At 44.0% G+C, this 14,208-nt stretch overlaps 2 protein-coding genes and 1 long non-coding RNA gene across 8 annotated transcripts in view; 1 reads left to right on the top strand and 2 right to left on the bottom strand.

Annotated features, from left to right (window-relative positions):
• LOC142578655 (uncharacterized) overlaps positions 1-1,016 on the bottom strand; it is a 148,704-nt gene extending 147,688 nt beyond the window's left edge. For both annotated transcript variants that reach the window (XR_012827282.1, XR_012827281.1), the window contains exon 1: positions 877-1,016. This is a non-coding gene — a long non-coding RNA (uncharacterized LOC142578655). The remainder of the gene's footprint in view (positions 1-876) is intronic.
• Positions 1,017-1,344: 328 nt separating this feature from the next.
• Positions 1,345-14,208, bottom strand: part of Prps (phosphoribosyl pyrophosphate synthetase) — a 32,937-nt gene continuing 20,073 nt past the window's right edge. Inside the window, exons 7-8 of one of the 4 annotated variants that reach the window (XM_075688095.1) lie at positions 14,058-14,179; positions 1,345-5,217 (exon numbers count right to left, since the gene is read on the bottom strand). In XM_075688095.1, coding sequence (XP_075544210.1) covers positions 14,087-14,179 — 93 coding nt within the window. In that variant the 3' untranslated portion in view covers positions 1,345-5,217; positions 14,058-14,086. Of the gene's footprint in view, positions 5,218-12,827; positions 14,180-14,208 lie in introns of those variants that run through there. The other 3 variants (XM_075688094.1, XM_075688092.1, XM_075688093.1) reach the window with 3 other exon arrangements.
• LOC142578652 (uncharacterized) lies at positions 1,425-13,753 on the top strand. Of its 2 annotated transcripts, XM_075688090.1 has the most exons (3): positions 1,425-2,489; positions 3,419-3,538; positions 5,508-13,753. In XM_075688090.1, exons 1-3 carry the CDS (start codon positions 1,425-1,427, stop codon positions 5,712-5,714), a joined length of 1,392 nt encoding a protein of 463 aa, XP_075544205.1. In that variant the 3' UTR covers positions 5,715-13,753. The 2 variants fall into 2 exon arrangements, with proteins under 2 accessions (XP_075544205.1, XP_075544206.1); XM_075688091.1 differs by lacking the exon at positions 3,419-3,538.

The following is a 14,208-nucleotide window of genomic DNA, read 5'->3' as shown; positions in this document are numbered from 1 at the left end:
AGGACAGCAAGTTCTGTTGATCGATTTCTTAGAAAACTGTGCTCACAGCTCGTTATCACGTTCTTGTTACAGAAAGAATATAATCGATTATAGATTTCAATCGACTGATGTGTAATTAGAAACTTTTTTTTTGTCCCATTTCTTACGACTACACGAGCGACTTGCATTTTGGATGAAAAAGAACGTTGAATTATACATAGGTTAAATACATAGGTTATACATAGGTCAGCACCGGTGCACTTTTATTGATTACGTATTTGACTGTCTTAGTTGTAGCCATGCTTGTAGCTCATCAGCATCGCAGCTACGGCGGTTTTGAGCCCCAATAAGAAAACCGCACAAACTCCAGGTTCTACTTCTGCTTCTAAAGAGAACGTGTGTGCGTTATCTGTGTCTAAAGTTGTGTAGGATGCGTGTGGTCTAGCGTCAAAATCTCTGTACACAAAATAGCCGTCGACCGCAAAATCACCACCGACTAATTGTAATGTTACCCAACCATGTAATGTTTCTGTCACCGGTTCCCCTTCCTTGCTACGCGTTACATAATATATCTGTTCGTTCGAGCAGGAAGAACAGATCTTAAGCAGCATTTCGAATTGAGTTGTATTAGTGATTAACGATGCAGTCCGACTCTGCAGTGCAGGCAAGGTATGATTAATTTGGGGGAAGTTTTGGAATACAGTCAGGCTACTTCTAGCTAGTGTGACACGTTACTTCTGAGAAGGGATGGTCGCTAGTGTAGTAATGCGATGCAGTGTCTCGCCCCCCTAGCCAGCTCATCAATATGGAGATTCTTGTCGAGCGGCTTGACCAACAGCTTGAAATGTGAAAACGAATGCCATATGGCGATGCACCACAAATAGCGTCATATCCTACCGTTCCCCATAGTACTTTCGGCACGTCAGTAGTGGTAGTTGACAAATGAAAGGCACAATGCAGCATAAGTGACAACATAATCGGTAAAAACTGGTAAAAACGACGTGAAAGCGGCGGCCACGGCTGCCGCCGTTCGCGTGGTGGTGACGAAAGCATCTATGACGAAAGCACAAGAGCACGATGACGTCAAAAACAGAAAAATAGACGCTGCAGTCGCCGCCATCGCGCGGGGTGGCGCCACCGGGCCCGAGGCGAAAAAAGAACGGACCACACAACGGACAAACTCCAAACTCGTCGCTGCCGAGAAGCAGCCATGGCGACGACAAGTGTGCGCAGCGGCCTCGCTCCGACGGGTTTCTAACGTAATGTTGAGTGTGACATAGCTACATCGTGCCCATTTCTGTCTCCGCGACACAGTGAAGGTCTGAGAGAAGCTCAGGGCGAGTGAATGAATTTTACTAGGATATGTCGTGATCGCCCGCGCTGTTGATGGAAGTACGCGGAGACCGTATGCATTCATCGGTCCGCTGGGTACAGGACCGACCAATATGTCTTGGAAAGCCGACTTGGCCGGCGACGACGAGGACTTGCAGAGCGACGTCGCTTTTTTCGACTCTGAAGCTGCCTCCACGTCTCAGCCGTGTTACATCCAGGGCGACGGCGTCAAGAACAAGCCCCCCTGCAGCGCATCAGCGGTCGATCTTGGGAGCCTAGGTCAGAACATTCGCGATGCCGTTTCTTTCACTGCGCAGGACGCGCTTTCGTCTAGCAGCAGTTCCATTGGTGGCAACTCAGGCCTGTTGCCATTTGAGTCGTCGTACCGGCTACCGAGCTCGAGTTTCTTTGCTAGAAGAGTAAGCCCCCCCGTGGCGCCGCAGAACGTTTCCCTGACCGACCGCGACATGAAAGAGCCGTCGCCTCCACTGCTCCGAAGCAGTTGCATGGAGCAGGACGATGAAAATGAGGACGTGGATGGTCAGGACGCAACCAGCAGCCCACGTTCGAGCGTCACGGACTCGGAGGGACTGTCGTCACTCAGCGAGGGCTCGATGGAGGACCTGTCGGAGTCGGAGTCCATCACGGACGTGACGCCACTTCATTCGCCTTACATGTGTGACAGCCCCGTGCCCGTAATGAAACTACCTGTCAGCAAACTGACGATGTCTGAAGCAGGCATAAACGGCGTTTCCCGTTCCGGCGACAGCAGCAGCGGCAGCGATTCTGATAGAAGTTCCTTCAGTGGCGCCAGGCGCAAACGCTCGTCCGCCGTGCCATTGCCTGGCAAGGTGCGCCTGGGAAGCAAGCACCAACAGCGAGAACCCGTTGACCTGCAGCTTCTCGTGGACGCCATCAGGCGCCTCGAGGCGCATCAATGCGAGCAGGGCCAGGCCAACCGGGCACGCAAGGAACCCCGGGCCAAGGGGCGCAAGAATATGTCATTCTCGAACGAAGAAGTCCAGCGTATCGACCGCGAAAACCAGCGACTTTTGAAGCGGATCTTGGCACAGCAGAACCGACCGAGGCCAAAATTTGACTCAAGGACGCCGTCCCGCCTGGCGCCTTCGGCCGTCAACCGGCAGCGACAGCAGCGGCAGATTGAAGTGGAAAACCTCGTAAGTTTTAGTGCCAGCTTGCGCCATCCGCTCAATTCGTTTCTCGCCTCGGCTGCTTCCTGAAGACGTTCGGTGATGTATCAACGAAGGAAATCGCCCTCGATGAGGTGGGGGGTCGGCTACCTGTGGCATTAGCGCAGGCCAAGCTTTGCCAGTGCTAATGTGGTAACTTAAAGCTTGGAATTTACTTTGCAGGCAACATTTCGAAAAGCTCGCCATTTTGTGCTGTGTGCTTTGATTTGGTTCTAAAGACTTATCTACGCAATGATGGGAGAAAAAGTTTGCACAACACTTGCGGTATTTAAGTTTGTTTGCCTCCGAGAGTGGCTCATACCCACTATGGGGGATTGGCCAAGAATCCTTAGTTTGCATACGTCTTTTTCACATTGATGCTTCTGCTTTGACTGCAGTGCTGTAGTCAGCCAAATGTGGATAATTGGCCCTTGATGTTGAATTTACACAGTGATAAACAATTCAGCTGAAACGTGATTAGTGAACTCAAGGTGAGTATTAAAATTTGGACCACCATGTCTGTCACCAAATTCAAGGAATAAAGAAGTATACATATCATCGAGTCTGCGTTAAAAAATTATTGCAGAAAAGTTGCTACTAGACGTAGCGTTGCATTTTGGATCAGCTTGTACAACACTGGCGCAAACAATGACAGAGGGAGGAGGAACAGCTTGGCCTGTCATTTTTGTTGTTCTCTCGGCCTTCACTGTTTGTGCTAAATGTAAGCGATCAGAAACCGCTGCACACAATATGACTGTATTGTCAGGTCCTTACTTTTACAAGACATGATATCCATCATGCCTCGCTTGAGTAATGGGCGTTTTGCCTGCTAGCATAGCCAATCAACATGCACTGAAAATGATATCCCCAAAGGCGATTGAGCTAGGGGCTGCATTCTCAGGTGATAACTTTTGCAGATGATTTTGCGTGGTGCAACACACAGTACAGTGCCTCACTGGAACAACAGGCACCTTACCCTGTGTGCTGGCTCGGGCTCACCCAAACAACATGCTCTGCCAGTAATGGCTTCAAGAGTGGTGGGTCAAGAATTAGTTTCCTTTGCAGGGTGGGTGGACAAAACGAAAAAAATAACTTTAAATCCCGAAGAGAAGCCAAAATGAAGTTAACCTACAGTAAAGATGAGAAAAGTAGCTGAGTTACATCTGAGTAATTGCCACAGATACACGCAAACCATGCCAGTGAGGGGCGACTTTAGGTCGGTGCTGGTGACGGCAATTTGTAGTGTAGCTGAAGACATACTGTTGCCATGGTGTAACGCTTCACTACACATATAAAAGGTAGAGTGCATAGAATTCATATTGCAATTGTGCAATGCTCACTAAACAGTAAAAAAAGAAGTGCAGAGTATGTGTGCTGTCCTGTGCACTGGATTTGGAGACTTGGGACATGGTGTAAGGCATGTGTTGAAACTCGCAGGTAATAACGTAAGCATTGTTTTCCCGAATATTGCTATAATGCAGTAATACACATAGGACACAGCAGACAATGTGTTAATGTTACTCAAGCACCAGCATTCACTGTCTGAAGTAAAAGCTTATTCCCTTGCTGCTCATTCCAGTAAATGTGGCTGCTTGCCACTTTTGAGGACAGAGCAGGTCCTGTGCACTTCCTTTTCTGATGTTTTGCGTGTACTGCACAACCAGAAGATGACTAGTACCAACTTGCTCAGTTTTTTGTCCTAAACTAGTGTAGAGAAGTTGCATGTTCGTAAACAAAGTGGCAAAGTGCAGGCAGAAAGAGAAGGCAAATGCACTACTTTGCTGCATGCCACTTTGAACAACCACCCCTTGTAAAGCATTTTAAGAAATATTGTTAAATCTATGTCTTACTTACCGAGAAAATTAGTGCTCGCAAGGTTTGTAAAAAAATTTTTTTTCCTGCACAGAATGTGATGACAGCACTGCCATACATTTGCTATTACTAAATGTCTTTTCAGTAATAGCTTGTCTGTTACTGACTGTTTTACTCCTAGTACCAATGCCTGAAGTAGGAAAAATATATCAAAGTGATACAGAAGACAATTCACAGGGAAAGAAATGATGCATCAGAGATGGGCACAGAGTGAAACAAGGCACGAACATGTGCTTTTCTCTATACTTGTCTCTAGTGCACCTACTTCCTTCCCCGGAGTATATTGAGCCAACAACTACAGCAGCAAATCTTATTAAGCCAAAATCCTTGCAGCTGAATGTTCCAAATGTAGCCACACTTTGCAACCTTACTCTACAGGCAGAAATTGAAATGCAATTCAGTCATAACGAATTAGAATTTTTGCACATAAGTGTTTGCCTGTATGTGTGACTGCAGCTTGTTTAACAAATCTCTGCAAAAATATTGCATTAAATTGCCCTCATTGGCTTTACCAAAGAAGTTTGCCGACTTGTCTTTTCTACGTCATCTTCCAATTTGCTTATGGCACAGTAATTCAGTGTCTTTGTGGTGCCGTGCATACGTTGAGGTGTAAGAGTTTCACTGTTATGATCAAGTAGCAAGAGTTTGGTATTAGCACAAAGACAACCTGCAAAAAAAGAACTCTGACACGAACTCAAAATTGAAACATTACCATAGGTTGTTATGTGCAGATTGAACATGCATTTCATTTCACCAGTAATGTCCAACTGAGGCATATACCAACATTTCCTTTTACGAATATAACCTCCACTTCATGAATTTCTGCAGTGATTTGATTAATGACCTGCAATAAAAAGAACAACTTGTTATTGAAGTAATATGAATTAACATTGTGCAGAGATTAAGCATGCATTGCTATTTCTGAAAGAACTGCTTCCTGCAGCAATAACACTGAAAAAGCTTTCTATATGCACTCGCATTATAGCAAGCCATGCCAAAAAATAGGGATTTCAAGCTATCATTTCTTTCAGTACAGAGGTTGTGGACCACTCATTGTGCAGAGCGAACAAGTAATGCATCAACTTGTCCTGTGTGCAGAGTCTCACAGTGCCCCATTCTCTTCACAAACCACAGGCACTTCTCAAGAGAATTGAGTCTGCCAAGCCATCTCGAGAAGTGGCACCTTCGCAGGACCTCAGCCATGTGCAGAGAGCACGATCCCACTCCCTCTCTCTGACGCGACATACTCTGCAGACTCCTCCGGTATTGGCGACAGCAGCAACACCACCGCTGGCAGGGGTCAAGCATTTCCCACCACGCCAGAAGCATCACTCCCACTGAGCTTGGCTGTCCTTTCGCCTTTACAATGAACGCAGCCCACCACAGTTCCTCGTATGGCATTGCAGTGGACTTATCCTTACACTAGCTGCCTGTGTAGCCACACCCAGTCGCACACATTTGTGCCGAGAGTGCGCACCCAGCACTCCCAGCTGGTGGCATGGTGATAAAGGGCTTCAGAAGGCACTGTCTGGTTTTGTTCTTGCCATCTTGTGCTGGGTATCCTGTGTCTTAAGCCAAACTTGATGCTTTGGCTATTTATTTGCCATGTAAATTGATTGTATTGTTTTTACTACAATTAACATATTCATACAAATTTCCCAATAGTCGTCTAGGCATATACAACAGAACTGCATTTCACCACTGTTGTGGACACTGGGTGGTCAGCTGTAGATGCTTTTGGTTTTTGTACCTTCGGTTATCTGCCATCCCAGGTTGTGGGTGCAGGGCACTCACTGAAATAGTTTCAGCCGAGTGGCAATCATGGTCAGTGAAAAAAGTGGCACTTGCAGTCTGAGCAATGCTTTATATTTCACATACTTTTATGCAATCGCATCAATGCAGAAGTTTATGGTGCTGGTGAATACTGCACTTTGATCAAGCTTGCTATTGTACTTGGTCTAGAATGTTGCCTGAAAAATGTATTGTGCAGTATGCTTCGTTTCTTTAATGGAGCATGAATCATTGATTCGACGTTTGCAATGCTCACATGTGGCATTCATTCCCTTCAGCTGTGCTAGTGAAATAAGCCATTGTAGCTGACAGAGCATGTCTGCTGTGCAGCACAACAGCTAATCCACAGTTTGTATGACTAAAATTTTGTATGCCTAAACCCTTAAATATATGTTGTTTTTCTATGTGTACATGATGCACCAATGTGCAAGTTTTGCAAGGTTCATTTATTACCCCCTAAGGTGTCACTGTGTACGGTCTGAGAGCTTTAATGAAACAGTGCAAAAGCTTTATTGTGGAACAGTACTGGCTATTGAAATATGTAGTGTGGGAAAATACCTACATGTTACACTATGATGCTGGCATTGTGTTACTGGTTATGTTTACAACACAGGCGTCCCAAACAGACCTTTCTGCGCTCAATGTCAGAACCGGTCCACATTTCGCAGAAACAATATGGCGTAGATAAAAAGTAACAGGATACATTGACGCAGTGCCACTCAGTCTTACAATGGAAGGCATGTACAATACTTCTTGTGTCAGGAATGCTGTTACACAGGCAGTGGCACATGCTATATTGACTTTGCAACGTGCATGAAATTTTCAGCCTGCCATGGCCAGCATTTGTAAATAATTTTGTCAGAAGTTTTAGCTGTGCCTGTGCGCGAGGCAGCTTCTTGGCAACTGCTCAATGGTCTTGCAACCTTGTGGAGAGACGTGTACATAGGCATTTTCTTTCTTCTTTAGCAACGTACATACTAGAGCTTGGCGCATGGCATTGTGAGGCAAACTTTATTTTTGTACATAAACCTACTTTATGCTCGCGTACAGTTGCATCCAAAGGCTCATTGTGGTTAGTTTTACATTGCGCGTGTGAGCTACATAAAAGTAGGCTCTTAAATTATGTTAAGGGAAACTGTGGCAGTTCCTTGGCCATTATGAAGAAGCAGTTGTCTTATATTTATCTGCAGCTGGATGATGCATAATACAGATAAAGTTGTATAGAAATGCTGAAATTTAAGCAGAAAACCCTATGTCAACACCAAACCTGAATTGAGCATTTTGGAGAGCCAATTATGACATCAGTTAAGTGTGTTGAGCTACAACAAATTCCAAATGTTCTTGTGTGATGCAGCTCTTGTTGGTGCATAAAAAAAAGGTTGCTTTGTGAAGGTCATGTTATTGCTGAAATCTCTCTGGTGGCAAAAAATGCTGAATGCAGTCTGCGATTGTAATAAGGATTGTGTACCTCGTTTAGAAGCAGCTTTACAGGATGCTGGGGAACTGCTGCTCCCATGCTGGCACTATGTGGCTGGCAAGCACGAGGCAGGAATTAACTTTCAAAGGAAAAGATTGCGGGTGCATGGCATACCTTGAAATGAGTTGGTGAAAAAACTATGCGGTTATACTATTTGGCCAAAGTATCCACGAGAACATACATCACAGGTTTTGTTCAGACATACAAGCCTCAACAGATCACTGGAGTCTGCACACACCTTGCTGCTAAGTATCTTGACTGATTTGGAACTGATGGCAAAGCTAGTGTACCATCGGCCTGCTAGTGTGCAGGCTGATGTGCCTGTTAGTACGAGCAGCTTTAGGAATGGCACAGTATGCCAGGTGTCATGGTAGCATATGTACGTTTCTCTGTTTCTGACATAAATGAATTGGTTTTAGTTTCACTGACAAGCTATCACTGATAAGAGGAGTCTTCAGCGCCAACTACATTTTTGTGCAAATGCATTTTTAGCAAATGTTAGATGCCCTGTCCACATAACTCAAGCAACATTCCTAACTCATTTTCATTTAAAGCTAGTGGTGTGCAAATATTCAAAATTTCATATGCAGGTCTAATTGTCTTTGCTATTCAATTTGTATTCGATTCAACAATTTACTATTAGATATTGCCAAATATTTATTGATGTTAAAGTTAAAAGAATAACAATGCTCATTGTAGCTTAAAGAGAGAGAAATTGATAAAAGAGGACTGTTCTGAATAATTCGCTGGAGGAGAAACACAGTTGTTGTGCAGAGTTCATGAGCAAAAGCATGCAGCAGATTAGCTTCTGTCTAATCATTTCCCATCATTGACTTTCGGCCAGCCTAGTACGAATTTGTAGACAACGAAAATTATGATTGGCCGATTTCACCATGTTCGAATTCCTTTAAAACAATGTGCAGAGCTCTGGTATTCTCTGTTTTAACACAATACTCCATGCACATCTGGTAACGTGCTGTTCCCCTGTTTCACTGTTGTCATAGTCGTGATACACTATGCAAGTGAAAGCAGTTGTTTCTCATCTAGAAGCTGCTCAATTGACTGAATATCCAATTACAACAGTATTACAGGAATATGTAACAAATAATGTAGTTAAGCCTCTTTATATGCCAGATGCACTTCTCACAAAAGTTGCATTTCATTTTTTCTTCTTTAATATTTGATATTCTGAGGTCCCTCGGAAGTGCAGATGTAAACCAATATGAGCACAAGCTTGCATGCATTTAGGCTTGAGATTTCCAAGGGGAGTTCAAACATAGTATCCAACTGCCTATTTGAACAGTCTTGGTAGATATAAGACATGCAAAACTTTATGGCAATTTAGGTAGTGTTATTTTTGGGCCAATGAAATGCTATATATGTCCAAAGCCACAGGGCACAAGGCCCAGGCTAACCACATTTATTATTGATACAGTTGACTTCCATTAATGCATCAAGGACATGCAAAATAAGTTTGGATTGATAGAATGTAAAATTGGCAGCAAAATGCAATTCTATTCGCTTGTAGTACCTTACAGTGGCGACCAGCCCTTGCATTTTGAAGTCAGCAGTGTACAGGAAGGTTGAACTGCCAGTATGGGCAGCAACACATGACCCACCTTGTCACTGTACTAAGGATTTTTGGTCCATCTTTGATGTCACTTCTGAGCCCAGCTCAGACTCAAGTCATACGCTGTTGGTGGCTGGGAAGAGGTTGCAGTATACAAGGTTGTGTTGAAAAAAAAAAAGGTCTGTTGACAAACCAGTATGTACATTTGCATTTGTTGGCTTTATTTCCTCTACACTTCTGCATCTAAAAGCACCATTTTCATCCTCCTGCTCCTCAATTCTCTTGTACTCTATGGATGCAACTTGTTCCACTCATTTTTGGTGCACCTGGCAGGTGGTGTCTGTGCTGCAGCCCCACTACTTGATTATAGAATGTCCATGTTGACACATTAGCATGGCCTGCAGAGCTTGTATCCTACTCATAGGGAACTATTTTATTAGATTCACAGTGACATGCCTTTTCCTACATGGAAAAGTAAAGGCTTGAATTGGGACTTTCAGACGCATTCAACCGACAGATTAACCAATGTCAAACTATTGTACTAATGTTTGGCAATATACAAATATTGAGCATTTTAAAAATGGCAGACAGGAGCATCGTTACTTAAATAGCACAGCCAAGAATTATTTCATAATTGTGATAAGTCATGCATTGCATGACACTGACCCATAGAGGAAAAAAAAAATGAGGCCTCAACAATCCCAGAAGCGCTGCAGAAACCATGGCAGAAGTTGCATGTCATTTTAGGCTTTGTTGTCCCCACTTACAGCCGAAACAGCAATGGTTGTGCTCTGTGGTTGACATAGCTATGGTTGGCGTGGAGGCAGTGAGGTCAGTTTTGAGATTGGAAACAGGTAGACAGGAGGACGAGGGGAGCCCTCATAAAGTTTCGAGAAGCAATGTTGGGGCCTCTCCAGACTTCTAAAGTGAAGCTTTCTTGGCAAACCCTCCTAGACATTCCCCGAAGGTGGCTGCTGGCTTGCCAAATAGGTCGCACGCAGGACCGCACTGCTACCTTTACTACCCTCGTAGGTGTCCAGGCTGATATTATTTTCTACAGAATTACTTAATAAAACAATGATGCCCAAATCCTCATTGCAACAAATATAAGTCACCGAAACAATTTCTTTAATAAAGCAAACCTTTCTATGTCTACTTTCCTAACCACTGGGCAACAATTTCGTGTATACTTCTATCGTGCCAACACCAACTACCTCTTTGTGATGATTGCAGCGTGTCGATTCTCGTACTATGATACATACCCATGACGATGGATTGAACAAGCAGGCAGTACATTTAAAATAAGAAATGAAAAAATAGAAGGCAATTTAAGAGTTGTCGCATTGCATAGCACGAGTGCACAATAGCACGTGCCAGTTCCCATAATTTATGCCAAGGATGCAGGAATGAAATGGGCAAATTTATAGCACTCAAGTAACCACTTTACGAAAGCTTCGTTGCACATATTCCAACATGTGCATTGCATCTGTATTACTTTTTCTTACTGCTATGTGGCCACTGCTTTTTTTTCTTTTTCAAGCGAAGCTTGTATTGGCACACGAGTGGTGGTGTCGTGGTCATGAAAAAAAGAAAACAGTTGCTCCCAGAGCAGAGCAGGTGCGAGAAATGGCGGTTTGACGAGTTGACAGCTCCGCAGGCACCAAAGTGTCATTAGCATGGATTCCAGCTGCATATGTGCACGCTCACGGTATGCGCACAACCAATCAGAGCCATTTCGCTTTCATTTGGGAGGGAAAGGGAAGGAAAGGGTTTCGCATGTGCTGCCGCTGGTTTCATTTACGTTCAGTTCAGTCTCGGAAAATGGATGGGACAGTCACGCGCTGTGTGTTTCCCCAAGGAACAGGCAGCTTTCAACGAGTGGCAGCGCGAACTCGCCCTTGAAAACGCGTGCCGATCCAGCCGTTAGGAGCGGCCCAAGCCCAGGCAATCTGACAGCAACGAGAAGATCCTGAGCTGAGGGAGCAGAAGGCCGAAGCAATCTGGCATCATTACCTGCGGATTACTTAACCGTGACGAAGGTCAGGTGCACGCAGGACAAGCTTCACTTATCCCACTTTCCAATAGGGGAAGGGTTGGTCATTTATCTATTTTTATAATAGATAAATGACCTTTAGCATTCACTTGGAAAAAATATTAGTGCTAAAAACATTTTGGTGTATCAGACTGACATCGAAAATGTATCACCTTTTCTCAAGTAAAACTGGCTATATTTTTTTATGTCCACTGCAGAATGAACGCCTCTCTCAGTGACCTCCAATTACCCGTCGTGTACTAGCCAATTGCAACTTGCACCTGCGAATTTCCGAACTTCATCGCCCCACCCAATTTTCTGCCATCTCGACTGTGCTTCCCTTCCCTTGGCATCCATTTGCAACTCTAACGGCCCACTGGTTATCTGCCCTACGCATCTTCATGTCAACTAGAATATCGGCTATTCCCATTCGCTCACCAATATACACCGCTCTCTTACCTGTTGCAGGAGTACGTTTAAGTCAATTACTCACAGGGATTCTGATCATGAGAAGGACATTTACAGAGTAATAAAAATGGGTTGAAGCACATATGGCAGGCATTACCAAATCCATACTGGGAGCTTGCCACTATCATAGAAAGTAAATGTACAATCATTGCATTCTATCAGTGCTAACATATGGGGAAGAAACTTTAAGGCTAACGAAGAAGCTCGAAAACAAGTTAAGGACCATGCAAAGAGCAATGAAACCAAAACTACTATGCATAACAACCACAGTACTATACAACTACAGGAACTCTGCCTCGAAAGAACAATACTACTGCCCCAACTAGTCAAGCTGTGTGTTGCAACCTTAGTCAAGTTATGCTGCCATGCTTGTAGAGCGTGTACATAGTGCATTGAAATGTGCAATGGGTTGTGTTTCTGGGTATTGTGCTTGACAAAGACTGCCAGTTCAATCTCTCCCATTGTTCATGCACAATGGGCAAAGCACTTACATATCAAAAATTTTGGTGTGTAACTTGTGGATGAAGGCCTGCAAAAATTGTAGCTAAACCTGCAAGAGCTTCATGCTAATTGTTTAAATCAAATTTTATGCAAGGCATACCAGATGCTGCTATTCTTTGAGAAAAATATCTGTCTGGGGAGGCGTTATGTCAGAGCATAGCATTTTTGGTCTCTTGGACTTCGTTGGACTCTCAGGCAAAGCAATAGCATACACAAACTATGCGTGATCCCTAAGAACGCTTGTGCCTTCGCAGGAATTTGTAAGAAGCATTTATGTAATCTTGGCCAGAAATGTTTTTCACTAAGTGTTATGTAACAAGTACAGCTTGTCATTCAACTATGTTCAACATAAATGGCCACATTTGTTAATCTGTACAATACTGTGTATGCAAAGACCCTCACGCCATGCAAGCCCAGTAAAGCTGCAGTGCCGGCATCTTGTGTAGGCAAGCACATGCCTTGCGGGTTCCACATGTGCAGTTGATTCACAATTGGAGTGTTGGAAAAATGGTCTCATGGTAAAGGACATGTTTGCTATTTGCCGTTTGTTCAAAGTGTTGAATAAAAAAAGTGCTTCGAACTCTGCTCTCGAAAAGTGATACAGGACTTCACAGAGTAGCTAAAACTCTCATTTAATGCCAAAGACAATATGAAAAGAATGCCCAAGTAGAATGCCTAGCGCCTGCACTTCTTCTGGACTATAATGGAATGCATCACAAATGTACAAAGCAATCTGCTTGTCTGGGCAACCACTTTGCAGCAAGCAGTCTCTGCATCACTTGGCAGATCCTTCAGTATTAACAGAGCATAAAGAAATGCCATGGTAGTTCTTCAGTATTGCTTCACTGAGAAGTGCTGAAATATCTGTCAACTGGAAAGTAAGTAAGGGAAACAGCAGAGATATTGCACACAGTGAAAGCAACAAAGTGGGGGCCACTTCTCTACAACAGCCTCTCATGATGGTACAGATATGCAATTTAACACGACATGTTAGTCAGCGCACAGCTGACAAGAACGTGTTTGAAATACGCTCAGCACGAGTGGTAAGAAACAAAGTCACATTTTTGCATGCGATTCCAGCAGAACCTTCCTTTCTCCATTCTTTGTCAAGCAATAAGGCAAGCTGCGCACAAATACCAACTGTTTGTGATACACTGAACAAAACAACATACAGCTACCGCATGCTGGGATCATTGAGTGATATAAAAACTTGCACTATTCCAATAAAAGCAAAAAGACATTTGATAGCCAAACACATTATCTGGTTTACGTAACCTTACCCCATCCCTCTTCCATTGCGTAATGGGGAGAATACCTATGGCCACTATGTGCCTCAGCTAAAATAAAGAATATGTGAGATAAATTCCACCAGGTTTCTTGTCGTGCATGGCACTCGCTTTTGTCAGTACCCTGTTATTTATACTAACACACACTAGCTACCTCTGCTGATAAAACAAAGCAAGAATAGAAAATGAGAGAGAGCGAAAAGGGAACATTGCAGAGTCCAGCCAACATTCCCTGACAAGTGGGCTAATCAGAAAGGCACGGAAAAATCAACACAAGTGCAGACAGTTGGCAATGGCTGTAAGCACAGGTTAGTCTGTTTCAAAGCCGTATGAATGGCATCTCTTCCAAAGTACCCTTCAACGGCTGGTGCCCATAGGGAACAGAAAATTGCACCATCTGTGGCAATACCCAAGTGAGGAGGACAGCTCTGCAGAAAATCACAATGATTGGAAGGTGGGGAGGGTGGGGTCATTATCCAGTGTTTAAAAAGAAAAGGCCATCATCACCAAAAGAAAGATGTCATTTGGTGAGATGGAGGAAAAAAAGGGGGTAATAAACCTGCAATGGTGTGTGCATTGTCCTTCCATTTACATTGGCACATGACTGAACAGGTATGACACCGACTCTCCGTTGTGCGTTCTGCGAATCGCCTCGGCAAGGATCATGGAGACGTCGATACACTGCAAAGACAGAATAAGAACATCCGATA

Source organism: Dermacentor variabilis, chromosome 4, assembly GCF_050947875.1.
Source record: "Dermacentor variabilis isolate Ectoservices chromosome 4, ASM5094787v1, whole genome shotgun sequence".
In the NCBI taxonomy this organism is placed as follows: Eukaryota; Metazoa; Arthropoda; class Arachnida; order Ixodida; family Ixodidae; genus Dermacentor; species Dermacentor variabilis.
Note: the sequence above shows the minus strand (reverse complement) of the source record. Positions and strands in the feature narration are given on the sequence as shown.